Here is a 17,579-nt window from a genome sequence, read left to right as displayed (position 1 = left end):
AGCCCCCTTCAAAATTTTCTCTTTTTTTTTTAATATTTTTTCAAAATTATGTGTAACAGATTCAGGAAATTTTCACAGTATGTCTGATAATATTTTTTCTTCTGGAGAAAGTCTTATTTGTTTTATTTCGGCTAGAATAAAAGCAGTTTTTAATTTTATAAACACCATTTTAAGGTCAATATTATTAGCCCCTTTAAGCTATATTTTTTCGATAGTCTACAGAACAAAACATCGTTATACAATAACTTTCCTAATTACCCTAACCTGCCTAGTTAACCTAATTAACCCTAATTAAGCCTTTAAATGTCACTTTAAGCTGTATAGAAGTGTCTTGAAAAATATCAAGTCAAATATTATTTACTGTCATCATGACAAAGATAAAATAAATCAGTTATTAGAAATGAGTTATTAAAACTATTATGATTAGCAATGTGCTGAAAAATATTCTCTCTGTTAAACAGAAATTGGGGAAAAAAATAATACTGTAAAATAATTCTGACTTCAACTGTATATATTATGTAATTCTGATCTGATTAATCTTTTCAGCACTACTAATACTGATAACAGGATGATTTCACTAACCCTGCATAATGTCATCATGCCAGCAGTACGTGAACTCTCCATCATCTCCGTACTGGTCCAGTCCACCAAGGAAGATCTGATCGGGATCGCAGTCTTTCAAGTGGATGAGTTTCCCCAGACCCGTCAGGAACTGAGCATAGCGCTTCGAGCCGTACTCATTAGACAGGATCGACACCTCATTATTGGCCTGATAAAACACACAATCACAAGTTATAGTAACATCCTACAGCTGCTCAAAAAGTAGAGGAGAATGAAAACTAGCGCTTCACGATATTGGAGAATACTGACACTGCAAAATTCTGCTTTGTTTTTATTTATTTCCAAATATTTGACAAATTATGTTTAACAGATTCAGGAATTTTTCACAGTATTTCCTATAATATTTTTTCTTCTTGAGAAAGTCTTATTTGTTTTATTTAGGCAAAAATAAAAGCAGTTTTTAATTCTTTTAAAACCATTTAGGGTAAATATTATTAGCCCCCTTACGCATTATTTGTTTTGGATTGTCTACAAAACAAGCCACTGTTATACAACGACTTACCAAATTAACCTAGTTAAGTCTTTAAATGTCACTTTAAGCTAAATACTAGCATCTTAATATATTATGTGCTGTCATCATGGCAAAGATAACAGAAATTAGAAATGAGCTATTAAAACTACTATGAAGAATTAAAAAACAATATGTAAAAGAATTCAAATGTAATATGAGGGCTATTATATATATACACACACATACATACATACATACATACATACATACATACATATATATATATATATATATATATATATATATATATATATATATATATATATATATATATATATATATATATATATATATATATATATATATATATATATATATATATGATGTATTCAATGATGTATACGTTGTATTATAAGTGGTTGTTTTACTATACCTGTCCGGCTCCCACAAACACCACACCGATCTTATGAGTGTCGTACGGAGGCATCTGATCCAAAACCTTCACTGCACGGTCAATCAGCTGACAACAGCAGAAAATACACAAGATTAGCATCCAGATCTGCTGCAAAACACATCTCAATCATAGAATCAAGCTCACTGGTATTGTTAATGATCATCTTTATTTTGTCTTCAAATTCTCATCACTGTAAAGTGAAATAATCTCATTCTCATGATTCTAAATCTGTACTGGCAATCAGTCAATTCATATCAGCATCACTCAGATATGAAATATTTCTGTTCAGTTCTAGTTCTAGTTTTAATTTTGTTGTGCATTATTGACATTTGTTTTTGTTTGCTTTAGTATTTAATCAGCTTTTTAATTTAATAGAACTTATCTGAAATCGTTGTAAAGGCTATATTTGATATTTTCATTTTTTTTCATGTGATGTAAATAGTTTTTGTAGCATTATTCAATAAGAACTGTGATCTATTAAAACAAAAATCCATACTGTAATAACAATGAATACCATTTTCATACTTTAAAATAGAGTATGTAAAAATGTATATACAAAATTATTATGAATATACAGGGTGGGCCATTTATATGGATACACGTTAATAAAATGAGAATGGTTTGTGATATTTACATCCTGTTTGTGGCACATTAGTATATGTGAGGGAGCTAACTTTTCAAGATGGGTGGTGACCATGGTGGCCATTTTGAAGTCGGCCATCTAGGATACAACTTTTGTTTTTTCAATAGGAAGAGGGTCATGTGACACATCAAACTAATTGGGAATTTCACAAGAAAAACAATGCTGTGCTTGGTTTTAACATACCTTTATTCTTTCATGAGTTATTTACAAGTACCTGACAACAAACAAGTTTCCATTGTATTGGAATGTCAATGCAACCCTCTTCTCCCACTCTTCACACACTGATAGCAACACCACAGGAGAAACGCCAGCAAAGGCTTGCAGTATCCATAGTTTAGGTGCTGCACATCTTGTATCTTCACACCATAGACAACAAAGATAGTGGGGCCGTTCTTCATCAATGGAAACCTCAAGGCCAATGGATATTTGAAATTGCTACATGATGATGTGTTTCCCTCTTTACGCACTGAAGCTGGCCCGTTCCCTGAGTTTTTCCAGCAAAGATGGTGCACGACCACATTATGGGTGTCAGGTCTGCATCTCCCGATCTGACCCCCTTAGACTTTTATCTTTAGGGTCATCTGAAGGCAATTTTCTATGGTGTGAAGATACAAGATGTGCAGCACCTGAAACTACAGATACTGGAAGCCTGTGCTGCATTTCTCCTGCAGTGTTGCTATCAGTGTGTGAAGAGTGGGAGAAGAGGCTTGCATCGACATTGATGTTTTCTTGTGAAATTACCAATAAGTCTGATGTGTCACATGACCCTCTTCCTATTGAAAAAACAAAAGTTGGATCCAAGATGGCCGTCTTCACAATGGCCACCATGGTCACCACCCATGCCACAAACAGGACGTTAATATCACCAACCATTCCCATTTTATCAAGGTGTATCCATATAAATGGCCATTAAAAAAGCTAAGTGTCATCTACAATTTAATTCTACTATGAGAATTTTCTCAGCCTCCTGTGTTTAATCAGTTATTTCACTTTAAAGGCAATAAAAAGAACCTATTATTTGCCAAAAATAAGCAATACATTATTCTCTTATTATCTATATTAATACTGAGGTGCATTAGGTAAAAATAAAATTATATAATTATTTACAAACTAACAACATTCATTGTTTTCATGAACCTTATAATGTTTAGTATCAATTAGATACTGTATATATATTTTAAAGGCATGTCAGAATACGCTAAATAAACACACACAACTTTCAATACCACTTTTAAATACTTTTTCTTTATATCATGTTGAGAAGTAAGCAGTTGTGGGTGCAGTGTGCTTTCACCTGTGATTTAGGAAGCAGCAGGGGTTTGTTGGCCTCATTGCCGAAGAACGGCGAGTGATAAAGCTGCAGGAAGACAAAACTGCAGAAGAAGAGGAGCAAAGGTCAGAGCACTAATCTCCTGAACACAAGTGTGCTCTGAATCTAAAACCGCGAAAATCCCACAGCGCTTTCATCTTCTCCACTCTTCACGGAGGAGAGATAAAACTAGAGGAGTCGGCAGAGGATAACCAGCAGACCCTCCAACATCAGGTCAGAGCGGGAGAAATATCCGGAAACACTCTCTGACCTCCAGAGACCTATTAAACCCAGACCAGCACCACTAAACCTGGCCCTCAAATTACTCTCTCACCCGGACCATAACAAATGAGGAACAATGAGCTGTACAGCACTGATGGCAACACGGGAATAGTCTGTAATGGTGACAAAGTTAAGGTGGAGTTTGTAATGGGCAGCAGAGTTAGCATAGAGTTCACATGGATAAAATAGTGTTAGAATAGAGTTTGCATAAATCAAATATAGCCAGAATAGTAATAACATGGATAAAATAGAGTTAGGAAAGAGTTTGCATGAATCAAACAGAGTTAAAATGGTGTTTTTTCATGGATCGAATAGAGTTAGGATAGAGTTTGGATGCATAAATTGAGTCAGGAAAGAGTTTACATGTTACAAATAGAGTTAGGATAGAGTTTGTATGGATAAAATAGAGTTAGTATTGTGTTTGCATGGATCAAATAGAGTTAGTATAGAGTTTGAATGAATAAATTAGAGTTAGAATAGAATTTGCAAGGATTCAATAAAGTTAGGATAGAGTTTGCATGGATCAGAAAAAGTGTTTCCTTTGACCAAATAGAGCGAGAACAGAGTCTGCATAGATAAAATAAAGTTAGGATAGATTTGCATGGATGGTATAGAGTTAGGGTAGAGTTTGCCTGGATGAAATAGACCAAGGATAGAGATTGCATGAATAAAATAGAGTTAGGATAAAGTTTGCATGGATAAATAGAGTTAAGATAGAGTTTGCATGGATCACATAAAGTTAGGATAGAGTCTGCATAGATCAAATAGAGTTAGAATAGTGTTTTTCATGGATCAAATAAAGTTAGGATAGAGTTTGGATGCATCAATTGAGTCAGGACAGATTTTACATGTAACAAACATAGTTAGGATAGAGTTTGCATGGATAAAATAGAGTTCGTATAGAGTTTGAATGAATAAAACAGAGTTAGGATAGAATTTGCATGGATCAAAAAGAGTTAGGATAAAGTTTGCAAGGATAAAATAAAGTTAGGATAGATATGCATGGATCGAATAGAGTTAGGATAGAGATTGAATTAATAAAATAGAGTTAGGATAAAGCTTGCATTGACAAATAAAATTAAGATAGAGTTTGCATGAATAAATTGAGTCAGAATAGAGTTAACATGAATCAAATTGAGTTAGGATAGAGTTTGCATTGGTAAATTGAGTCAGTATAGAGTTTACATGGATAAAATAGAGTTAGGATAGAGTTTGCATGGGTAAATTGAGTCCGAATATAGTTTACAGTTAGGATTGAGTTTTGAGGGGAAGATAGGGGTTAGAATGGAGTTAGGAAAGCATTTGGACGGGCAAGGCAGATTTACAATAGAGTTATGATGGACCAAACAGACTTACATGGGAATTTAGAATAGAGTTATGATGAGTAAGATAGAGTTAGAACAGTTAGAATGGCTGAGACTTGGAGTTTGGATAGATAAGACTGAGTTGGGATAGATTTAGGTTGGGCAAAATAGAGTCAGGATAGAATTAGAATGGCTACAACTCGGTATAGAAATAGGATAGGAGAAATAGTTTTGTTAGGAGAGTTAAAAAAGAGTTTTAAAAAAGCCAAAAGCTCAAACAGTTTAGTTTAATTTACCCAAAAACTCTGGATGGGTGAGAATGTCAGTATAGAGTTTGGATGGGTCAAATAGAGTTTGGAAGGGCTGATCTACTCATATTAATATTTCATGCAACATGTTTGATTTATTCTACTTTTATTATTTATGTCCAACATGGAATTTGCATCTGAAGAACTCTGACTGGAAAGCCATCAATCTAAACGTGTTTTGTACTTGCAACCATTTCTAAAAAAACTAAAGAAAAACAAGATATAGTATATAAAAATAATTGGCTATATATATATATATATATATATATATATATATATATATAACTATAATGCTAATCTATCATTATTATTATCATGATGTAATTTAAAGTTAATATTTTATTCTGTATCTATTTTAAAAAAAACACAGAATGTTATTTACATCTATTCTGCTAATGTCAGTTATTGCATGAAAGATTCCTCTGATATTTTACAGTTCTGACAGCTATTATCCTTTTACTGTATAGAACAAAACTCCTTTCTCCACAGAAGAAACAGCTCCTCTTTTAGCTTTTTACTAGAGCACCATAATCCACACAGAAAGTGTGTTTTGACCGACGAGGCCCTTCGGTTCTCAGGAAGCAATTGTGGTTTAATCCAAACAGACATTGAACATTTTACGACCAGTAAACAACAGTCTGACAGCCAACAAACTGTTTCAAGAAAAAAAAAAAAACTAAACAAACGGCCTGAGCTCTTAGTGCCTGTATGAATGCAAAGAAAAAACAAGAAACTCAAAAGCTTTTCTGGCCTTCTGTTTATCGATCGCCCGCTCTGAGCATCACAAAGACGAATGGCCGTCATTTTGCTCTAATTCTCATGCTGAAATCCAACAAACTAAAAGCGCTCAACGCAAAAAGCGGCTCGCTTCACAAAATGAGTGGAGGCAGGATGATTTAATGTCAACAGGGGCGTCAGATGATGACTGTAATGAAGAAGAATGATGTTTTCCCGCCATATCATTACTCTCCATATCGCGCTCTGCTTTTGATGAAAAGTGGAGCTCTTGAATCAAACGGTTGACGTCCACAACACATTACAGCTGCGTTAACATGTGCTGAACATAATCACAACTTTCCTGCATCCATTACAGCACTGAGGTAGTCTGACATTGATCATAGTGTTTTTATATATACAAAACATCCCTGCAAGTATATAAAGTGCACATTCTTTTAAATCAAAAACAGAGATTTACATTTCATGATTTTAAACTTTTCTTGAAATTAATAATTGATATTTAAAAATGACAACTTTTTCTTGGATGCATTACAACTTTGAATTTTTTTTCTTTTTCTTTTTGGACTATGTAATTTTTTGCATTTTAAAACTTCTTTGACGCATCAATTTACAAATTTACATTTTTTATTCAATTTTTTTTCTTTGGTTAATTTTTATATTTTAAAATTATGACCTTTTTGTTGGACAAAAATTTACAACTTTATGTATTTTTTTACATATTTTGAGATGTCATAATTTGTTACATTTAAAATGTACGGCTTTTTATTGGTCACATGAACTTACAACTTTGCATTCTTTTAAAATAATGATTTTTGTCTGAGACACAAATTTACAACTTGAAATTCTGAACGTTTTTTTTTTTTTTAATTTCGTAATTTTTTACTTTGTAAAATTACAACTTTTTTCTTGGACACATGAATTTACAACTATATTTGTAACTTTTTTTAGGATTTCGTAATTGTTTACATTGTAAAATTCAGACTTCTTGGACACATAAATTTACAACTTTAGATTTTTTTTACTTTTCTTTTGGATTTTGAAATTTGTTACATTTCAAAATTACGTCTTTTTTTCTTGGATGCATGATTTTACAACTTTACATGTTGAACTTTTGTGGGGTATTGTAATTTTTTATACTTTGAAATTCTGACTTCTTGGACTCATGAATTTACAACTATATTTGTAACTTTTTTTGGATTTTGTAATTTTATACGTTGTATAATTACGACTTTTTTCTTGGACACATGAATTTCCAACTTTACATTTCAAATTTTTTTGGATTTTAGAATTTTTTACAATTTAAAATTACGAGTTTTTCTTGAACATGAATTTACAACTTTAAAATTGTAACTTTTTTGGATTTCATCATTTTTTACATTTTAAAATCCAGACTTTTTTTCTTTGAAATATGCATTTACTACGGAACCCCGGAAGGGACGTAGTGGAGGAGAAAAAAAATGGGTGGGTGAAAAAAAATAATGGGTGAAAGAAAAAAAATGGGTGGGAGGAAAATATATATTTCTAAGTTTTTTGCGTTCTCTCGCAAAGTTTTGCGTTCCCTCGCAAAGATGTTTTGCGTTATCTCGCAAAGATGTTTTGCGTTCCCTCGCAAAGATGTTTTGCGTTATCTCGCAAAGATGTTTTGCGTTCCCTCGCAAATATGTTTTGCGTTATCTCGCAAAGATGTTTTGCGTTCCCTCGCAAAGATGTTTTGCGTTCTCTCGCAAAACTGTTTCTCCACAAACACTTCCTGTTCACTTCACTCACGTAAACCCTCCCGTTTTTGCCGAAATTCTCCCATATTTTACTATTCTATCCCACTTTCTTTACTGTGCGCTGATTGTCGCCTTTCACTTTGCAACCTCTGAACCAGTGAATGCATGTTTAAGCGCTGACTGACAGACGCGCTCCATACAATAAACTGATCCCAGATCAGCGTCTGTACGCGCCATTTAAAGGGACACTTCTGTTATCAAACAAGTGCGCAGCAAATGAATCTCATGTTTTGTTTAGTTTGATAACAGAGGTGTCTCTGTAAGAATGCACAGATCTATAATGAAAGCAGTCCATTACTTTAGAAACTGTTTGTGCTCATTTAAGAGAAAATAAGCTGTTTAAAATAAAACATGCAGGACGGAGATGTTTCATATTATTCAGTGTATTTGTCTGTTTAAACATACACCCGCTCCTCTGTAAATGGCGTGTACATACGCTGATCTGGGATCAGTTTATTGTACGAAGCGCGTCTGTCAGCGCTTATACATGCATTCACTGGTTCATAGGTAGCATACGCACAGTAATGTAAAGAAAGTGGGATAGAATGGTAAAATACGGGAGAATTTCGGCAAAAACGGGAGGGTTTATGTGAGTGCAGTGAACAGGAAGTGTTTGTGGAGAAACAGTTTTGCGAGAGAACGCAAAACATCTTTGCGAGGGAACGCAAAACATCTTTGCGAGATAACGCAAAACATCTTTGCGAGATAACGCAAAACATCTTTGCGAGGGAACGCAAAACATCTTTGCGAGGGAACGCAAAACATCTTTGCGAGGGAACGCAAAACATCTTTGCGAGATAACGCAAAACATCTTTGCGAGGGAACGCAAAACTTTGCGAGAGAACGCAAAAAACTTAGAAATATATATTTTCCTCCCACCCATTTTTTTTCTTTCACCCATTATTTTTTTTTTCACCCACCCATTTTTTTTCTCCCCCACTATGTCCCTTCCGGGGTTCCGTAATTTACATCTCATAATTCAGAAAGTTTTATTGACGTTCTTACTTTACATTTAAAAATTCAGATTTTATTACATTTCAAAATTACATCTTTTTTCTTATACGCATGATTTTACAACTTTACATGTTGAACTTTTTGGTGGGATTTTGTAATTTATTATACTTGGAAATTCCGACCTCTTGGACACATGAATTTACAACTTTATATTTGTATCTTTTTTTTAGATTATGTAATTGAATATAAATATGCGTTGTAAAATTCAGACTTTTTTCTTGGACGCATGAATTTACAACTTTTACATTTGAAAGTTTTTTTGGATTTCATAATTACAAATTTTTCTTGAACACGAATTTACAACTTTAAATTTGTAACTTTTTTGGGTTTCGTTATTTTTTACATTTGAAAATCCAGACTTTTTTCTTTGAAACATGCATTTACATCTCATAATTCAGAATGTTTACTTGAGGTACTTTACATTTTAAAATTCTGAATATATTCATTTAGAAATCGCAATTCTGAACAATTTTTTGGAATTCGCAATTTACATCATTTTTAGATTTTTTTTTTTACTATTCTAAATTTATAATGCAGGTAATAAAATAATATCATCGTTCTGAGATTTACGACTTTTTTTCTTGGATGTATGAAGATACATCTCAACACTCTAAACTTTTTTCTTGGAAATATGCTATTTTTTTATTCAAATTTACACTTTCAATTCTGACCATTTAAAAATTCTGACTTTTATTGAACACTTAATAGACAGGCATTTTTTTTTCTGTGAGCTAACTAAAACCAACATGGCGAGTTTTGATTTCACACTTGCTTTAAAGTGATGTCAGATTACCTGGGGCTGAGTCCGGAGCTCTTCTCCACATTGGTCGCTCCTCCTCTGGCGTCCCGCTCCAGTGTTTTGCGGTCTCTCCTGGACGATGGAGCAGACACTGATATGGTGTGTCCCCGTGGCCGGTGTCCAGTAGGAGACAGGGGTCCTGTCTGCACTGGCGGGAACTCCAGCCTCATTCTGGAGGTGGAGGAGGAGGACACGGACACGCTAGAGCTGCTGCAAGATGTCCCAGCGGTGGATCCAGCGCTCTCTCCTGGAGCCTCCACACAGGCCTGGACTGTAGGGATTTTGCTGGTGGGAGCTGGATCCACGCTCTGGGACGAGGCTTTGCTGAAGGCCTCTGGAAGGGTCTGGAGCTCAGGAGAGGAGCTGGATTTATTAAGGGTGCTGGAGCTGCTGCTGCTTTGGGTGAAGGAAAGCTCGGGGTCCTGGGCTCCAGGGGTGCAGAGGCTGAGCGGAGGCTGGTCGATGGGGATTCCTCCTTCACTGACCTCCTCCAGGGTGGACTTATCATCATCCTGACTGGATGTGGAGGAGGACTGTGAACAATGGTGGAGAGAAGGAGGAGGTGAAGCGCTGGTTGTTTTAACAATGCTGTGGGTGACTGGAGGATTTGTTTGGAAGTTTTAATCAAAAACTTGCAAATCTTAAAGATATATATGTTCCCCTGAAATTCCTTTTAAGATGATTAATTCTACTTTTTAAGATGACATCTTTTTCTTCTGACTTTTTTCTTTAAAAAATTCATTTATAGCTCTCATTAAAAGCATTTTATAAATTCTAAATAAGTTCAGACTTATTTCTTGAAAATATTAATTTAAAGCTGAGCATTTAAAGTTTTTATTTTTATTTATAGGTTGCGATTCTGAGCATTTCAAAATTTCAAATTGTTCTTTAAAAATGTTATTATATTTTTATTGCTTAAAATATATTTTTTATTGAAAATATTTTTCTAAGTTGTACAAACATGAATTTCCGTCTCATAATTTTAAACCTTTTCTTGTAATTCTTAGTTCACATTTTAAAATTCTGACTTTTCTGGGGGGAAATTAGAGTTTACACTTCACAATTATTTGTTTCCTGAAATTCTTAGTTTATTTTTTTTAATTTACTGCTTTTTCTTTGTAATGTAAATCTGGAATTCTGAACATTTTAGATCTCTGACTTTCTTCTGGTCTGCCTGGACGATTTGTCTGGAACTTGCAATTCTTACATTTTTGCTAGGAATTCTTAGTTAAATTCACGGCTTTTTCTTGGGAATGTTAATTTGGAATTCTGAACATTTTAAAATTCAGATTTTTTTATTTTTCATTATTCATTTACAATTCGCAATTCAGATTATTATTTTTTTTAATTCTTTAAAAATATTATTATATTTACATTGTTTATGTTGTTTCCAATTCTTGGAAATATTAATTTTCACCTCATAATTCAGAACTTGTTCTTGGAAATCTTTGTTTGCCATTTAAAAATCAGGCTTTTTGTTCAAAAACAAAAATTATGTCTCGCAATTCTGAACATTCTAAAATTCAGACTTTAAATATTAATTTCCATCTCATAATTCTGCACTTTTCCTTCCAAATATGAATTTACAACATGGAATTTCTTGAAATTCTGAGTTGACATTTTGGAATTCTGCCTTTTTCTTGAAATTCTGAGTTGACATTTTGGAATTCTGCCTTTTTCTTGAAATTCTGAGTTGACATTTTGGAATTCTGCCTTTTTCTTGAAATTCTGAGTTTACATTTTGGAATTCTGCCTTTTTCTTGAAATTCTGAGTTTATATTTTGGAATTCTGCCTTTTTCTTGAAATTCTGAGTTTATATTTTGAAATTCTGACTTTTTTTTGGAATTTTAAGTTCATGAAAGTAAACTTTTTTTCCAGGGAATTCTTATAGTTTACATTTTAGAATGGAAAACCTTTCTCAAAAAAATGAAATTCCAACTTTTTTTCTAGAAATTTGAATTTACAACCTCACAATTCTGAACTTAAAAATGTATTGTTTGCATTTTAAAAAAGTAAAATTTCTTGGTTTAAAAGTAGATTTCTTGGTTTAAATTTAAATTATTATTATTATTTTTTTTTTACAATATGAATTTATTTCTCACAGTTCTGACCTTACATTTTACAATTTCAACATTTTTTTTTCTTGTAAATGTGACTGACTCACTCTGCTCATCATGCCGGGTGCAGTCGTGCTGGTGTTCATGAAGATGGGTTCAGAAGGAACGGCCTCAAACTCCTCCACCTCTTTAGACTCAGCAGGTGAAACAGACGCCATACTCCGCCCACTTTCCTCCATCACTACTGAATCTGTTGAACAGTGGCGTCAGCAAAATAAACAAGAGCACCAGATCTATGAGCAGAGGGGTGTCTATAACATCAGTGATTAGTCCAGACTCTCCTAAAGTCACTCTAATACATGCAAAGCTGTTTGAAGATCACATCTGCTCACACACACAGACACATACTGATCAAACACACACTCTGATCAAACAAACAAGATCGAGTCAGACACAAAAGCACCCTCGGTAACAATTTGACATTGAAAGGCTATACACGACATGCTGCATTTAGAGATCCAATGAAAATGATAGTTGAAGGCCACTAGTTCTGAAATACTGTCATCTGTGTTGTAGTGTACCTGCTAAAGCCGGCGTAACAGATGTTTACATATTTCTTTCCTATCAAAATTCTGTTTAAATCTGACAGATTCTGACCTTTTTGGGAATGAACAGTTTTGCATTCCTTTTATTCTTGGACTCTGATTTTAGATTTGGAATTATTTTCTTGAAATTCTGGGTTGCCATTTTGGAATTCTCACTTTACTTTTCGGAACTCTGACTTTTTCTTTGAAATTCTGGCTAAATTTTGGAATTCTGCCGCTTTTTGTCTGGGAAATCTGAGTTTACATTTTGGAATACAGACTTTTGCCTGGTGTTCTGACTTTACATTTGAAAATTATGACTTTTTTCATGGAATTCTGACTCTTGTTATGGAATTCTGACTTTATTCTTGGAATTCTGACTGTTCTTGGAATTCTGTTTTTTAAATTTTGGAATTATGACTTTTTTTTAAAGGAAATCTGACTTTTTCTTGGAATTCTGATTTAAATTTTGGAATTCCGACTTTTCTTGGAATTCTGACGTTTTTCTTGAAATTCTGTTTTCCATGTTGTATATCCGACTTTCCAAGAAGTTCTTACTTTTTTTTTCGTTAAATTCTGATTTACATTTTGGAATTTTGACTTTTCTTGGTATTCTGACGTTTTTCTTGAATTTCTGATTTACATTTTGGAATTCTGACTTTCCAAGAAATTCTGACTTTTTTTCTTGGAATTCTGATTTACATTTTGGAATTCTGACTGGTCTTGGAATTCTGTCTTTCTCCTTGGAATTCTGACATTTTTATGGAATTCTGACTTTTTTCTTGGAATTCTGACATTTTTATAGAATTCTGACTTTTTTTCTTACAATTCTGACTTTTTTTGGAATTCTGTATTACATTTTGGAATTCTGACTTTTTCATTAGAATTCTGACAACATTTTGGAATTCTGACTCTTTTTATGGTATTCTGACTTTTTTTGGAATTCTGACTTTTCAAGAAATTGTGTCTTTTTTCTAGGAATTCTGTTTTTAAATTCTGGAATTCTGACTGTTCTAGGAATTCTGACTTTCTCCTTAGAATTCTGACTACATTATGAAATTCTGACTTTATACTTTGAATTTCTGACTTATTTTCTTGGAATTCTGACTTATAATAATAATAATTCCTTACATTTATATAACACTTTTCTGGGCACTCAAAGCGCTTTACACATAAAAGGAAGGAAATCTCCTTATTCACCACCTGGATGACGCGACGGCAGCCATTTTGTGTCACACCGCACACCACACACCAGATGATTGGTAGAGAGGAGACAGAGTGATGAGGCCAATTATGATATGGTATGATATGACACCAACAGCACTTCCGGCAAAAACCTAGCTTTCCCATGTGGTCTCTCATACAGGTACTGACTGGGGCGACAGTGGGCGACCATGTGAGAGTTGCAGAGAGCTATCTGCCGGCACTTTCAACTTGGAATTCTGCCTACATTTTATAATTCTGACTTTTTTCATGGAATTCTGACTTTCTCCTTGGAATTCTGACCTTTTTTTATGGAATTCAGACTTTTTTCATGGAATTCTGACTTTTTTCTTAGAATTCTGATTTATATTTGGAAATCTGACTGTTCTTGGAAATCTGACTTTCTCCTTGGAATTCTGACGTTTTTTTATGGATTTCTGAATTTTTTCTTGGAATTCTGACTTTTCTGACTTTTTGTTTTGTTTCTAGAAATTCTGAGTTTACATTTTTTAATTCCGACTTTCTCCTTAGAATACTGACAACATTTTAGAATTCCCACTTTTTCTTGGAATTCTGATTTATATTTCGGAATTCTGACTTTTTTCTTGGAAATCTGAGAACAACTCTAAACAACTGAAACAAAGCACAAGTTCCACCCCTATAACTAAAATACTTTTATGTGGGGCAAATTTAAATGATTTGCATAAAGGGAATAAATTACCAGACGACATAAAAACTGGGCAGCTTTAAAACAGAAACATGCCTTTCATGTCAAATCCATGGTGGAAAAAGAGAATGCAGAAGAGCTTCAGGATAAGCACTAAAAAAAAAAGCGCCAAAGCGTCCTGAATCAGGAATCAATCCCATGACAGGCTCTGGGCTGAACGCTGATTGGCTAAGTTCACCTTTGATTATCTGCTTTGTTCTGGATTGTTGAGTGTTAATGAAGAGAGGAAGCTGAAGAAACACAGGATTCGTGCCGCAGTCACACCACATACAGTATTGTACCTGCCCAGGATATACTCCTGTGAAACCTGCCGGATGATTCAGAGGAGCAGAGAGAGCTGAGAGAGGCCACTGCGGCGAAAACAGAGCCCGAAAACACACAACACACACGCACGCACACATACATACATACGACCCACAGGAGACAGCAAACACACAGTCAAGAGTCTCAGGCTGAACGAGGACAGATGTGTGCAAACAGCACAACAGATGCTCATTAAAGAGCTCTGCAAGTCAAATGTTGAGTTGCAGATGACATACAGACAAAAACAAGTCCCTCCAGGATTTTGCAAAAATTAAATCAGATTTTTTTTGTGATTAAAATTTTTTTTGTGGAGAGAAATGGGAACAAGATTTTTGTTATTCATCGATATTATTATTTACATTTTAATATTATTATTAATAATAATTAATTAATAATTATTAAAGGTTCCTCATGGCATATAAATTAAAAATATTGAATTTACTACCATTGTTTTATTAACATATTTAGATTATTAATACCTAATAACAAATTATTATTACTAAATAAAAAATAAAAACTATCTAACAATAGAAAAACATATATTACTACAGTCATAAAAGGTTTTTTTAAAGGGTTTCACTAACAGTAATAATAATAATATTAATAATAATAAAAATAATAATAATAAAAATAATAATAATCCCAAATATAATACATTTATTTAAAACTAAATCAAATGTATGATATACATTATGGATTTTTTTTTTACAATTTCTAGAAATGTATGTGAATTATTTATAAATAATTAACAGCATAAATTATTACTAAATAATAATACAAAAAATACCTAATTAATAATATTAATATTGCCATAAAAATTGAATAAATATTTTACAAATTATAAAATATCACTACAAATAAAAATAGCAATTATATATATATATATATATATATATATATATATATATATATATATATATATATATATATATATATATATACATATATATATATACATATATATATACATATATATATATATATATATATATATATATATATATATATATATATATATATATATATATATATATATATATATATACATATATATATATATATATATACATATACATATACATATATATATATATATACATATACATATACATATACATATATATATATATATATATATATATATATATATATATATATATATATATATATATATATATATACATATACATATACATATACATATATATATATATATATATATATATATATATATATATATATATATATATATCTTTTAATTATTATAAAGGGACTAAGCCGAATTAATATTATTATTGTTGTTGTTGTTGTTGTTATTCTTAATCATTAAATTTTACTTAGCAACTATAATGTATGCTGTTCATTAGGTGTAATTAATTTGATGATTGCACTGACCCAGATGAAAACTTCGGTTTTATGTCAATTAATTGTGCTAACCTAGTTTCATCTACCCTGTTGTGTACTAAAATAATTAAATACTACAGTATAACAGCATTTGACAGTGTAGATCAATTTAATCTTTTTAAATGTGTTCATTAATACACTGTTAATTGTTTTGGGAGAGTTGAGGCGGTCATTAAGAGGAATAAATCACTGAAACACTTGAGATTCGCCTAAATTAGGCATAAGCTAAATGTTTTCAGCAGAAATGTTCATTTATAACAGCAAGAGACTAACATAAAAACATAAGCTAACATGAAATAGACAAAACCAACAACACTTACAAATCAATAAAAAATTAATAAATATAATTTAATAATACATATAAAATACATAAACATAGACAAAAACACTAACAAATAAACAAAAAATAAATAAATAATATTTAATAATACATATAAAATATATAAATAAAAAAGTAATAACATTTCTAATATATTTTAAATTAATAAATAAAAATGAAATAGACAAAAATAATAAAAACAAAACAAAAATACACATATAAAATAATAAATACGAAACAGACAAAAACAAAACACTCCAACAAAACGTAAAATTCATTATAACAAACACATCCAAATGTGTGACATCATTTCCTCTCAAAACACTAAACGATTGGCTCTTCCTGCATGCTGCATACAAGATTCTGCACATCTACTACTGTTTTGTATAAAACAGTATGTGAAACACACTGCAAATTCCTATACTATATATAAAACACACTACGGCATTGCACAGCGTGGTGAAATATGAATTTGCAAACTAGTTTTACCACTTCTGCCACATGCGCTTGTAAAGGTTGTGCACACAGGGTGCAGTACCAAACATGACCACCAGTTGACATAAAGTGTCCACTGTTGACCCACTATTTTGAGGAATACGAACCATATACAAAAGATGTATTCAGAAGACGTAGACCTTTTCAACGATATAAAGTTAAGCCTGATTTATACTTCTGCGTCAAGTGACCGGCGTAACCCACGGCGCAAGCAACGTGCGTAGATGTGCATTTATACTTCTGCGCGCTGTCTCTGTCGGTCTGCATTAACACTTCTGAAACGCTAGTTGGCAGTGAGGTGTAAATGTTCCTCTGTGTCGAGTTTCTTCGCTTCTGTTTTGCTTTTCCTGAACACTTCCGGGATGTACAAGTGGCTCAAACTCGCTCATTTTGAGGCAGGAACCGGCGGACGTGCAACAACTTTAACTATGAGGTAAACACAATACAAAACTTTCCATCCGGAGCTCCTTCACGGGACTCCACACTTGTAAACAATCGCTCGCGCCATTTGCGCGACTCTCGGTCCCGCCCAGAGTCGTCAGCGATACCAAGCCGACCAATCACAGAGCTTACGCTAAGCGTCGTTGCGACGTGTAGTTACATTTTTTGAGAGGTGCACGTCAGTGACGGCGGTGGCCACGGCGAAGGGCTATGCGTCAGCGCCGTAGCATACACCGGCGTTTGACGCAGAAGTATAAATCAGCCTTTAGTCATGATTAGATTTGGATTTATTTGCAATATATTGAGGTAAACTAAAGTGTGACAGTTCAGAGTGTGTTTGTGTGTTT

The 17,579-nt window shown here is 32.9% G+C and overlaps 1 protein-coding gene across 9 annotated transcripts in view; it reads right to left on the bottom strand.

Annotated features, from left to right (window-relative positions):
• Positions 1-17,579, bottom strand: part of tsc2 (TSC complex subunit 2) — a 76,539-nt gene that overhangs the window by 7,591 nt on the left and 51,369 nt on the right. For 5 of the 9 annotated variants that reach the window (XR_015475855.1, XR_015475857.1, XM_087236216.1 and 2 more), the window contains 6 exon segments: positions 14,552-14,620; positions 11,864-12,006; positions 9,693-10,231; positions 3,464-3,542; positions 1,506-1,592; positions 583-769 (listed from right to left, as the gene is read on the bottom strand). Coding sequence is in view for 5 of the 9 variants with exons in the window: in XM_087236216.1 (XP_087092342.1) it covers positions 583-769; positions 1,506-1,592; positions 3,464-3,542; positions 9,693-10,231; positions 11,864-12,006; positions 14,552-14,620 (1,104 nt within the window). In the remaining 4 variants the exon portion in view is untranslated. 9 annotated transcript variants of the gene reach the window in all.

The sequence above is a fragment of the Danio rerio genome, chromosome 1 (assembly GCF_052040795.2).
Source record: "Danio rerio strain M-AB ecotype USA chromosome 1, GRCz13ab, whole genome shotgun sequence".
NCBI lineage: Eukaryota > Metazoa > Chordata > Actinopteri > Cypriniformes > Danionidae > Danio > Danio rerio.
Note: the sequence above shows the minus strand (reverse complement) of the source record. Positions and strands in the feature narration are given on the sequence as shown.